The 12,899-nt window shown below is 35.6% G+C and overlaps 1 protein-coding gene across 3 annotated transcripts in view; it reads left to right on the top strand.

Annotated features, from left to right (window-relative positions):
• Window positions 1-10,554, top strand: part of LOC149815805 (SH3 domain-containing protein) — a 175,887-nt gene extending 165,333 nt beyond the window's left edge. For 2 of the 3 annotated variants that reach the window (XM_089989979.1, XM_089989978.1), the window contains 7 exons: window positions 13-226; window positions 835-963; window positions 1,182-1,322; window positions 2,914-3,003; window positions 3,184-3,354; window positions 9,995-10,054; window positions 10,173-10,554. In XM_089989979.1, coding sequence (XP_089846105.1) covers window positions 13-226; window positions 835-963; window positions 1,182-1,322; window positions 2,914-3,003; window positions 3,184-3,354; window positions 9,995-10,054; window positions 10,173-10,247 — 880 coding nt within the window. In that variant the 3' untranslated portion in view covers window positions 10,248-10,554. The remainder of the gene's footprint in view (window positions 1-12; window positions 227-834; window positions 964-1,181; window positions 1,323-2,913; window positions 3,004-3,183; window positions 3,355-9,994; window positions 10,055-10,172) is intronic. The other variant, XM_089989980.1, reaches the window with a different exon arrangement.
• The last annotated feature ends 2,345 nt before the right edge of the window (window positions 10,555-12,899 follow it).

Below are 12,899 nucleotides of genomic sequence, written 5' to 3'. Positions count from 1 at the left end.
TCCTGACTGCAGTGCAAAGCTCATTGATATCTATCGAAACAGACACCATATTGATGCATCTACTGGACTAAATGATCCAGCTGTTGCTACTGGGATTTCTGACCTTGTTTATGAATCTAAAGTGAAACAACCACAACCTGAAACAGGTGACTCTGACTTTATTAACATCTGGGCAACTAATATTGACGATGGCTCGTGGCGAAGCAATGTACCCGCAATAAATCGGGTATGGAGCCCTGTGTAGTAGTTTTGTCTTTTATTTTGAGTTCATTATGTAATATTGGTGCTTTTGGAAGGGTGCCATAATCATATCCACATGATATGACATAGTTGTGGGTATTGCTACCTCACATATGTATGGTCCGGACCAGCTATGCCTATGGATCTGGCTTGATCAATGTCGACCCATTAGCTGTAAAGTGAAATCATTTTCATCCATTTTTAAGGCACATAAAATGGTCATTTTTTCCATTCTTATATGCTCTTCTCTCTCTCACACACAAACACACACACACACACACATAGTGGTACCTCTGCACCAATACTTTTAATGCCCATGTAGTACCTACATGACATGGGTTTGTTCATTGGCACTGGATTTCTGTGCTTGGAGGAAAACGTGAAACACCTCACTTAGCAAAGTTGTCATAATTGCTAGTGCTATACATTTCTGCTTTGTTATGCCATGCATCCTTCAGTTCCTATAACATTACCTAGATCCAGTCATCACTGAATCACCAAAAATGTTATACCTGTTTTACTTTTTCATGTATGAATTACTTTCCTTGATGCATTTCGTCAACTAATTAAATGTGACTTCAAATTTTTGTTTAGGTAAATGAATTCCTTACTGGTGCTGGCACTGATGCTCCAGAAGTGGACGAGGAGATCATTATTTCAAGACCTTCTGTTAGTTATGATGATATGTGGGCCAAGACACTCCTAGAAACCTCAGAGGCAGAGGTCTTTATATTAGTACCATTTTTTTTGGATGAGAAGCTAATAAATATTCTGAATGATGTAATACCATTTTTTGTTTTTTTTGTGTATGAGAAACTAATAAATATTCTGAATGATGTAAAGTATTTAATACCTGGATAAGTTTTCAAATGAATTTTTCATTGTAACAGGAGGCAGCAAGTGCACTAATTTCTGCATCATTTTCCTTTGTTCTGATACAGGAAGATGATGCCAAATCATCTGGGGCATCTTCACCCGAATCAACTGGCTCCATTGAAAGTTCAATATCGTCCCATTTTGGTGGGATGCGTTACCCATCATTGTTCAGTTCACATCCATCATCTTATACTACACAACAATCGGTATACACTATTGATCACTTTGGATTTATGTTGTTTAATTGGACTAGATTTCATTATCGACATTAGGCTGCTTATGCAAACTAATAAAACAAATTCTCTGAAAATTTATTTTGTCATATTCATTTCAAAGTAATGACTACAATTAGAATGAGAAAAAGGTCTTCATATCTCATCATAGAAATCTCATTTTTGTGTTTTTATGAAAGATTTGTCATATAATTCCCTAATGTGATGTACATTTTAATGATTGGAAAATGGATCCCCATGCCATTGACTGCTTATAGTGCTGCCACGGATCAATTTCATCCTCTTGTTTATGTGTGGTGTAAAACTAAAATGCTTCATATATAGCTGACGTTCAACTGATGATCTTATCCAGCCACTGTCACCTTAAACATTTGTAATTCATTTTCCTTCCATTTTGTTTGCATCTTCTAATCTCTTCCTGTTTATTGTCACACCTCAAATCTGGTTTTGGAAGGTCTTTAGTAACAAGGCAATCTAAATCAAATAGCTTTTTCTTTAAAAAAAAAACCCACTTGTTGATCTCTCATTTCTATATGGGTTAACATAATCTTAGTTTGACCTTAAGCTTCAAATACTTCTCTGCATTCCATATAGTTGCAGATGTAATTCATCTGCATTCCTGGTGCTTAAGCATGACCTAATATCTGCATTCTCCTTGGCAATGAACTTGAGCCTAGTTTTGGTCTTGAAGATCATTCAAAGTTATCTGAGCATAAATTTGATAGGCAGTTACCTGACCTTGAGCCTAGTTTTGGAGTCTTGGAGTCTTGGAGTCTTCTAGATCATTCAGTAAATAAATTATCTGGGGCTTAATTTTGGTTGGCTTAACTGAGCTTGAGCTTAGTTTGGGAGAATTGCTTAAATTTGGTTGGATGGCATGACTGAGTTTGCTTTCTACTAAGTTTTGCATAGAATTAATGTCCATGTAGTGGTATATTCTTGTATTTGGAAGGTCATTGATCCAATGTTTTTGCATTTAAATAGTGAATAGAAGGGCAAATTTTTGGAACCGGGCTGCTCTTGGCCCTTGCTTGAGTTTAGTTGAACCTACAATTTTGGCAACTCGAGCCAGTTTTGAGCCTACTATAAGCAGCATGGAACTGACCTTTATCTATAGAGTCTTGGTCTGGGTTCAGTTTTGTCCCTTGCTTGAGTCTAGGTGAACCTACAATTTTGATGACTCAAGCCAAGTTTGAGTGCAGTATAAGCAGCATGTAGCTGACTGTTCTCTCTCTCTCTCTCTCTCGTTCTTGAGCAATAGTTCTTTGGCTGCCTCAAGGAACAAATTTGAAGAGAACTAAGTGTATCATGGAATTTCATGTCGCATGCAGTTTTTCATCAGATCATGCTCACAGTACATGTTGGTACTATTTCTAGTTACATTTTTCTTCAGCTTCTTCCTTTAGTTTTTCACAATGGCTTCCTTGGGTTGTGAGTTTTGTGGCTCTAGTGTAAACAAATAAGCAATTAGTTTATGTGGCTCACTTTCGTTTTCTATTGGAATGTTAATGACCTCTGCTTCACATGATGCATGCTTCTTAGATATTGAGTTTCATAATTTCAGGATGATCGCTTTGGGGCAGCAACTATGAGCAGGCTAAGCAGCACCTCTTATGGTGCTCCATCAACTTCTTTGGATGTGCCAGTATCTCCTGTTAGTTCCTATATTAGAATTCTTGAATTGCTTCTTCAACTGGTTTTATTGAACTTATCCAATATTCTTGTTGACTTGCTATCTGCGAGTTAATAAGATTGAAACTATTCAACAATTTTGTTGACTTGCTAAGTGAGTGGATTTCCTCTCTCAAAAGTCTTAACTGTTTGAAATGCTTAGGTGAGGGAAGAGCCTCCGTCATATTCATCATCTATCATGCAAAGATATGAGTCATTTGAGAACCCATTAGGCAGACGTGAAGCTGAGAATTTCAGGGAACATGATGGAGCAGCTGTAAATCCACAATTTGGAAAAGCATTATATGACTTCACCGCAGGAGGTGATGATGAGGTGAGTTTGCCTCCATATTGTTTCTTCATTATGTTTAGGCATCTGCATGCACAAATGTATGGAAATGTGTGTTCTGATGTGGGCTTCTTTCCATTGCATTATTCACTGGAAATTGATGTGTTGAGCTAGTCATGAGTTTGAAAATTAAGTCTCCATAGCTGTCTGTGTTACAGTTTTTTTCTTAAATATCTGCTTTAAGATGAATCAAATATACCCCTGATTTCGTACAATGGGCAAGATGACGTCATGGAAAGTAGACTTTTAGGTTTTACTCTGGATCCACGACACTATTTTTTTTTTGTGTTTAAATCATGTCTATTTATTTGAAAACATGCATGCAAATTTTACAACAACAACAACAACAACTATGCCTTCATCCCAAAACAATTGGGGTCGGCGATATGAACCAAAAAAGAAAATCATTCTGGGTCTTCCACATGAATCCTTCTCCTCCAATCATTTCTATCCAATGCTATGTCTTCGGTGAGGTTCAAAACATTCATATCCTTTCCTATCATCTCCATGTAAGGAAACAACTTTGAATACATTAGGTTCAATAATGAACCAATAAACGTGCACATGAAGTGCAAATACACACACCCACTATTGGTAAACAAAAGCACGTAATATGCCAACACAAACCCACGAAGGGGCAAAGCCACAAAGGCTACAAAATATACATCTTCATTATGTGGAAGGGGGTAAAAACCCTTATTCTACAAGAGGGAGCGCCCTCAAATATATAGAGGGAGAACAAATGAGAGAGAGGGGCCATTGGGGCTCCCTTCTAGTTGTTGGGAGCCCCAACGACTAGAAGGGTGGGGCCCCCAATGGTCCTTTTATTTTGTAATAAAAAGAGAAAAAAAGAAAGAAATAAAAAGAAGAAAAATAAAATGTAAAAAATACAACCACATTTCAATTGAAATATGTGTAAAAGGAAAAAAGACAAAAGTACCCTTATTGGGTTTTACAATGATATGTCAATATATATATTTATATATGTATAGAGATATATATGTACGTATATACATAGTATATATGTACATCTCTCTCTCTCTCTCTCTCTCTCTCTCTCTCTCTCTCTCTATATATATATATATATATATATATATATATATATATATATATATATATATATATATATATATATATATATATATATGAAAAGTTACATTTTAACACCCCCCCTCAATCTTTGCGTGGGGAAACGAAAAGATTGAAGAATACACGAGGAAAAATCTTCAAGGCTTCAAGAATTTTCAGTAAGGATGCCATGGAGATTTGCAAATATCTTTCTCTAATTGACTTTAATGGAGAGCATCTTCTATGATCTATCCAAGGTACTTCTTTTCATCTTATCTTCAAGATCCCGTCGAACAAACCAAAAAAAGGTCCAAGTAAAAGATATCTTTGCACTTTAATCAAGTGAAATATTCCAAACAAGATGAATTAACCAAAAACCATATCATATGATTCATCCAAAAGTAATGGTGAAAAAAGATATTCTATGCATAGCAAAAACACAATTATTTTATTTGAAGCACAGGATTTGACAGAACAAGATAATTACTTATGTATGCAAAATGATTTTAGAAAACCAATTTTCATAATCATATACCATGTTAAAGAGTGAGCGGAAACGAATTACAAGAATGCATAATGCATTCATAAGGTCCAACATTGGACAAACATAACCTCATAATGAGGAATAACACAATGGTTCACTAAGGGGCACCACAAGAAGCCTACGAAGAGGCATAAATTGCACATAATTTATTGAATGAGGGCCTAAAGGCCATAATGAGCATATGCATATAATATCATGAAATGAATCAACACTTAAAAAGAGTCATTAATGAACATGCTCCAATCATACTTTAGTCAAGTAATATTACTTGAGCTTACAAGATAGAAAGACAAATGTTATTGATTTTAGCAATTCTTTTGAAAGCGATTTCAAGAAGGAAATGCTCAATAGCATAAAAGGAGTGTATAAAACACAAGAGTTCAAAAGGTTTTAAGTCCACTTAAGAGGCAAAATAATGAGTGTTATTTGAGTAGAGAACCTTGCACATTTAGGATTTTTTCATAGATAATATATGTCAATCATTTTTCAAAGAGACACGATATTATGAGAAGCCTCATATAGGACTTTTTAGTGGATAAACACATACCTTCAATACGAACCAATCAACTATGATGAGAGAGTATGTGATCAATAGTTTTATACTACATATCTCATAAACATTTTAACATAACTTTCTTAAAGACTTATCTTTCATATAAAAGGTATTCTTATAAATAAAATTAGGTATAAAATATAAGTTCAAAACTCCAATGGTCATAAATTTTTACCGACCCATTAAAGCATGTTTTGAGCTATCATATATTTAATTTTTCGAAAAAACAAGTTCACCGGTTTTAAAAATTTTCAAAGAAAGACATACGAAAAGGTATAATATACGAAAAGAGTTCAATGGAATGTTAAGAATCCAAACTCATAATGACAAAGAGAACACATATGCAAAACATATCTAATTCTTCATAATGCACGACACTTAAAGGAATGGAATGCATACCGAATAACTTTAAGAAAGAAAAGAGTGAGAGAAATGAAAACTTCACCATTTTTCTTTAAAATTTCTTGAATAGCACGCTTCCCGATGCAACAAAGAACAACTCGATCCCAACCGAGCTCTGATACTATATAAGGAAACGACTTTGAATACATTAGGTTCAATAATGAACCAATAAACGTGCACATGAAGTGCGAATACACACACCCACTATTGGTAAACAAAAGCACGTAATGTGCCAACATATAAACCCACGAAGGGGCAAAGCCACAAAGGCTACAAAATATACATCTTCATTATGTGGAAGGGGGTAAAAACCCTTATTCTACACGAGGGAGAGCCCTCAAATATATAGAGAGAGAACAAATGAGAGAGAGGGGCCATTGGGGCTCCCTTCTAGTCGTTAGGAGCCCCAACGACTAGAAGGGTGGGGCCCCCAATGGTCCTTCTATTTTGTAATAAAAAGAAAAAAAAAAAGAAAGAAATAAAAAGAAGAAAAATAAAATGTAAAAAATACAACCACATTTCAATTGAAATATGTGTAAAAGGAAAAAAGACAAAAGTACCCTTATTGGGTTTTACAATGATATGTCAATATATATTTGTATATGTATAGAGATATATATGTACATATCTCTCTCTATATATATATGAATATATATATATATATATATATGAAAAGTTATATTTTAACACTCCATCTAAGTCTTCCTAGGCCTACCCTGACCTCTTTTAACTAATATATTTTCCCATTTCTCCATCCTTTTAACTGGAGCATCATTAGGCCTTCGCCGAATATGTCCAAACCACCGTAAACGATTCTCTCTCATCTTATTTTCAATGGGTGCAACGCCTACCTTCTTATGTATCTCTTCGTTCTGAATCTTATCTTTTATTGTATTTTCACACATCCATCTAAGCATACGCATCTCAGCTACACTCATTTTTTGAATATGATGTCTCTTGGCAGTCCAACATTCCGTACCATATAGTAAAGCGGGCCTAATAGGCGTCCTATAAAACTTTTCCTTCAACCGCAATGACATTCTACGATCGCACAACACTCCGCACTTTTTCATTTCATCCACCCAACCTTTATCCTATGATTTACATCTCCATCAATTTCTCCATACTTTTGAATGATAGATCCCAAATATTTGAAACAGTCATCCACCGGTATTTCTTGCTCACCAAGCTTCACTACACTCCCATCACTACTTCGTTGCTTACTAAACCGATATTCCATATATTTTGTCTTACTCTTACTCAACTTAAAACCTCTTGCTTCCAATGTTTGTCTCCATAATTCTAACTTAGCGTTAACCCCTGCTCTAGACTCATCAATCAAAACAATATCATCAGCAAACAACATACACCACGACACATTTTTTTGAATTGATCTCATAAGCTCATCCATCAGTATATCAAATAGGAAAGGGCTTAATGCAGATCCTTGATGTAACCCAACCGTTATAGGAAAATTGGTTGTCACCGTTCCACAAGTGCGGACATTCACCCCTCCACAAGTGCGAACATTGGTTACTACTCCTTCGTACATATCTTTAATTATACTAATGTACTTGAGTTAAACACTTTTATTCATCATTGTCCACCAGAGAACATCCCTAGGTACTCTATCGTATGCCTTCTCCAAATCAATAAAAACCATATGCAAATCTTTCTTCCTCTCTATATATCTCTCAATAAGTTGTCTAAGAAGTTGTACAGCTTCCATAGTTGATCTTCCAAGCATAAAACCAAATTGATTCTCCGATATCATGACAACCTTCCTCAACCTATACTCAATCACCCTCTCCCAAAGTTTCATAGTATGACTCATGAGTTTTATACCACGATAGTTTGTGTAATCTTATATATCACCCTTATTCTTATATAGAGGCACCAAAGTACTCTTCCTCCACTCATTAGGCATCTTATTTGTCCGCCAAATCTTGTTAAAAAGATTTGTCAACCATTCTAAACCTTTCTCACCCAGGCATTTCCAAGACTCGATAGGTATACCATCTGGGCCAACTGCCCTTCTTGATTTCATTTTCTTCAAAGCCTCTGCAATTTCTTTCTTTTGAATCTTGCGCATGAAATCATGATTCATCTCATGAAAAAGAATAGAGAAGTCTCCAAGATCCTAAGCATGACTTCTATTAAATAGCTTATCAAAATAATCTTTCCATGTCTCCTTAATCTCCTCATCTTTGACTAAAACCCTTTGTGTTTCATCTTTGATACATCTAACCATACCCAGATCCCTCGATTTCTTATCTCTCATCTTTGCAAGCCTATAGATATCCTTCTCGCCCTCTTTGGTATCCAACTTGTCATAAACCTCCTTATATACCTTATCCCTCGTGTTTCGAACTACTTTTTTATCTTCTTTCTTTGCTATCATATACATCTCCAAATTCTCATTATCACGACTCTTACTTAGATTTCTATAACACTCTCTTTTAACCTTAATAGTTAATTCGACATCCTTGTTCCACCATGATGTATCCTTACCTAGCGGTGCGCCGCCTTTAAACTCACCCAATACCTCCTTAGCCACCTTTCTCATGCCACACACTATCTTATTCCGCATTGATTCTGAATCCTCCTCGAGACACCAATCAACTTCCTTAACTACCTGCTCTACAAACATTTCTTGTTTAGCTCCTTTCAGTGCCCACCACTTAATTTTATGATCTATCCTATGTCTATCCCTTTTGCGGCATTTTCTAATTCTAAGATCTAAAATTAAGACTCTATATTGTGTAGGTACACTTTCTCCCGGTATAACCTTACAATCGATGCAACAACCTCTCTCTTTCTAAGTAGGAAAAATCTATCTGACTCGTATTAACCCCACTTTTAAATGTTACTAGGTGAGACTCCCTTTTCCTAAACCAAGTGTTTGCTAAGATCATATCATAGGACAAACCAAAATCTAAAATTCTTTCTCGACTTTCGTTTCTTTCTCCTATACCATAGCCTCCATAGATACTCTCAAATCCATTTCTACTAACGCCTACATGTCCATTAAGGTCACCGTCGATGAAAAGCTTTTCTCCATAAGATATCCCTTGTACTACTCCATCTAAATCTTCCGAAAATTGACGCTTAATGAAATCATCTAAACCTACTTGAAGTGCATAAACACTAATAATATTAATAATATACGTACCTAATACTAATTTAATAAGTAAAATCCTATCACCCTTCCTACGGACCTCAACTACATTATCTATAAACTCACTACTAATAACAATCCCTACTCTATTTTTATTCATATTTATTCATGTATACTAAATCTTATATCCCCAAGGTTCAATCACTTTTGTTTTCTCACCTACCCATTTGGTCTCTTGTAGACATAAAATATCAATCTTTCTCCTACACATAACATCTACTAACTCTACCAACTTACCAGTTAAAGACCCTATGTTCCAAGTGGCTAAACTAATTTTATGGTCTTGAACTATCTTCTTTACCTCCACCCGTCCAACAAAGTGCGGGAACCCTTGCCTATTTGACACCACACCCGGGCGCCGGTGTGACGCATCGCTTCTGGGTGATGACCTAGCAACCCTTGCCCATTTATCACTGCCTCCGGGCCTATCAAGTACAGTGTGTCGCTCAGTAGGGAACGCCCCAACGAAATTCTCATATTGGTTCATATTCATAGGGTGTGACTAAGTTTTTATGCTGGCTGTCACTGGCTTACCGCAACCCTCCTTTATCCGGGCTTGGGACCGGCAGTGTATAACTAAACAGTTATACACAGGCGGAGTTTGAAAAAAATCCCCGCAAGCTTAGATAGAAATTTTGGGATAAGACATTTCAAATTAGTATCAAACAGGAGAAATGAAAAACAAATGCTCACAAGGGATTTTCTTGAATTCCTCTCTTGGTATCTACGTCACATTAATACTCCATTCGATTCCTTTATATGCAATTCATATTGGAAACTTTATAAAAATAGCCATATCTCCCATATCCTTGATCTTATCCTTGTGATATAGCTTGGTATTCCTGTGGATCAAATTCTTGTGTTTCTGGACTGTTGGCAGTTGAATTTGACCGCTGGAGAGGAGGTTGAAATTGATTATGAAGTGGATGGATGGTATTATGTATGTGTAACAACTCTCTCTCTCTCTCTCTCTCTCTCTCTCTCTCTCTCTCTCTCTCTCTCTCTTGTTGTATAAGTGGACTAGCATATGATGTTCTATGGCTGTCAATCATGTGCAGGTTAGGAAAAAACGGCCAGGAAGGGACGGAAAGATGGCTGGACTTGTCCCAGTGCTTTACGTGTCTTCATCTTGAGTGATACCTGTACCTTATTCAGGCTTGTGCATTTCTTTTGTCTTTCAGTTACTGTTTTTCCTTTTCTTTTCACATTTCGTTTTGTTTGTTGTAATGGTTTAATCATTCTTTGCCAATTTTCTCAGCATATCCTTTTATATGAGATGCCGTTTTTCTGTTGGTCATCAGCTCCTTTTTGACATTGAATCTTGTGATACTCCATCCTGAAAAGTTATGCACAGTAGCGGCTTGTTTGGATGTGTTGAATGGTTGAACGACTTGATAGAACTGTCTGTAAAAACTTGAAAAGTGAATTGAGGCCTAGTAATTCCAGTAGTCCTCTCTCTATCTCTCTATTCAATTATTCCCATAGGATTCAATCACATGCTTAAAAATTGCAATTCTAACTTAGTCCAAGCAATATTATCTGACATTTTTCTTTTCTGCTATAATAACGAAAAGTACTAAACCAAACAAACAAATGCTGGAAAGATCCTGCCCTTCAACAGAAGGCAACCCTGAAGTACAGATTTAAAACTAAAGTATAAGCTTCCTCACCTTTCTGTTGGCCTCCTTAAATGTCCAATCTGATCAGAAAAATACCACAACGAATAACATTGAATGACGTCAAGATAGTTTTGCCATCTTTTGGCCCTCTCCGGGGCCAGCAACAGTTGCAAGTAAAGATTTGTTCTCATTTATTATTTTTTATGAAGCAAACACATTTTTCTATCAAACTACTTCATCACTTTGGGTCCATTCAAAAATCATAGTTTTTAGTATTTTTTGTCACATCTAACACCATACATGTGATTTATAGGTTTTGTTTAGTGTGAACCTACTTTTGGATCGCCGGAAACTGACCTCTATACAGTTTTTTCCGGTGATCCAAAAATCAATGCCTATAAAGGCATCAAATTTTTTTGGCTCATAAAAATACATTTTTGTCGAAAAAACATGATGCAAGAATCTATTCCTGCTAAATTGAGCATGATAAACATCTAATGGTTCAGATCTTTCATAAAATACTTCAAACTATGGGGGGCCTAACGAGGCCTAATGAAAAAAATAGACCTAATATGTTCAGTTCATCTCTCTCTCTCTCTGTATATATATATATATATATATATATATATATATATAGAGAGAGAGAGAGAGAGAGAGATGCTTACATTAGGTGCTATAAATGATACTTGCTAAATGGGTTTTTCTGCCCTTTTGGTATTTTTTTGCAGTTTTGACCCCATAAATGTGTTGGGCATAGTCGATTTATGAGGAATCTACATCAGGATCATGTGTTTTTGATGAAAAAAATAATATTTGAAGCCTTAAAATTTTACAAAGATTTTGGACCGTTGGTTTTTCAAACCTTGTAAAAACCCATCCATGTGTCAGAATCGAATGCTTCAAGAGCTGATACCTGTAAAATCAAGTATATAAACCACATTTGTACGGTTAGAATATATAAATAAAATGAAAAGATTGAAATTCCTGCTCATTTAGCACCTAACGTGTGAGCAGTTACCAATGGCCATATATATATATATATATATATATATATATATATATATATATATATATAGAGAGAGAGAGAGAGAGAGAGAGAGAGAGATGGGTCTGTGCTAAACCCCATTCAAAATAGGTTGTTTGGGCTTTTTTCATTTTATTTTTAAATTCTGACCATACAAATGTGATCTATGTACTTGATTGTATAAGGATCAACTCTTGAAGCTTTTGATTCCAACATATGGGTAAGATTTTATAAAGTACGGTCCAAATTTTTTATAAATTTTCAAGGCTCCAAACATCATTTTTTCATTGAAAACACATGATCCAGGTGTGAATTTTTAGTAAATCGACCATGCCCAACACATTCATATACCTGGAGAAGCTGAAAACCCCATTTAGCATGTGGTTTAGCACCAAATGGGGTTTAGCATAAACCCATTACTCTATATATATGGAGATAGCTATGGATGTGAATGCTTTGAACCTCACTGAGGACATGGCATTGGATAGAAATGATTGGAGGAGAATGATTCATGTGGAAGACCCAGAATGATTTTCTTTTTTGATTCATATCGCCGACCCCAATTGTTTTGGGATGAACGCATCTAAAACTACAGATGTTTTACATTATTTGTTTGGTAAGAATCAGGTTTTCAATCACGTGGTTACGAAGCAAGATTTTTAATAGCTTAAAAAATTGTCAGCTGCACAATGTATCATCATATTTTCATTTCTCAAAGAATCACATTTTTATGTTTACAAAAAAAGGATCCAAAGTATGGTTAGCAATGAAATCGCCTTGGACAGATCTCTGAGGCTAGGTTGGGTTAGTACAACTTACAACTTTAATTTTCTAATTAGACTAAACATGCGGTTGAAATAATGTATATAAACATGTGTGCGTATGTGTGTGTGTGGAAAGTTTTTCATGTGGATGTGGATATGGTCAACAAGTTGAAATGAGCAATTTCTCACTGCTCATGCTTTTTCAAGTGAATCTAACCTCACAAATGAGATTTAAATGGTCCGTCTAGCAGTCATCGGCTTTTGAATATCCAAAATCTGACCTGTGTTTAGGCTACTTTAGGCGGTTCGGAAATCAACGGTCATAAATATATAAAATTTTAACTATTTAAAAAATGTAATTTTTTTGTTAAGAAACTG

Source organism: Nuphar pumila, chromosome 15 (genome assembly GCF_984573655.1).
Source record: "Nuphar pumila chromosome 15, dmNupPumi1.hap1.1, whole genome shotgun sequence".
NCBI lineage: Eukaryota > Viridiplantae > Streptophyta > Magnoliopsida > Nymphaeales > Nymphaeaceae > Nuphar > Nuphar pumila.
Note: the sequence above shows the minus strand (reverse complement) of the source record. Positions and strands in the feature narration are given on the sequence as shown.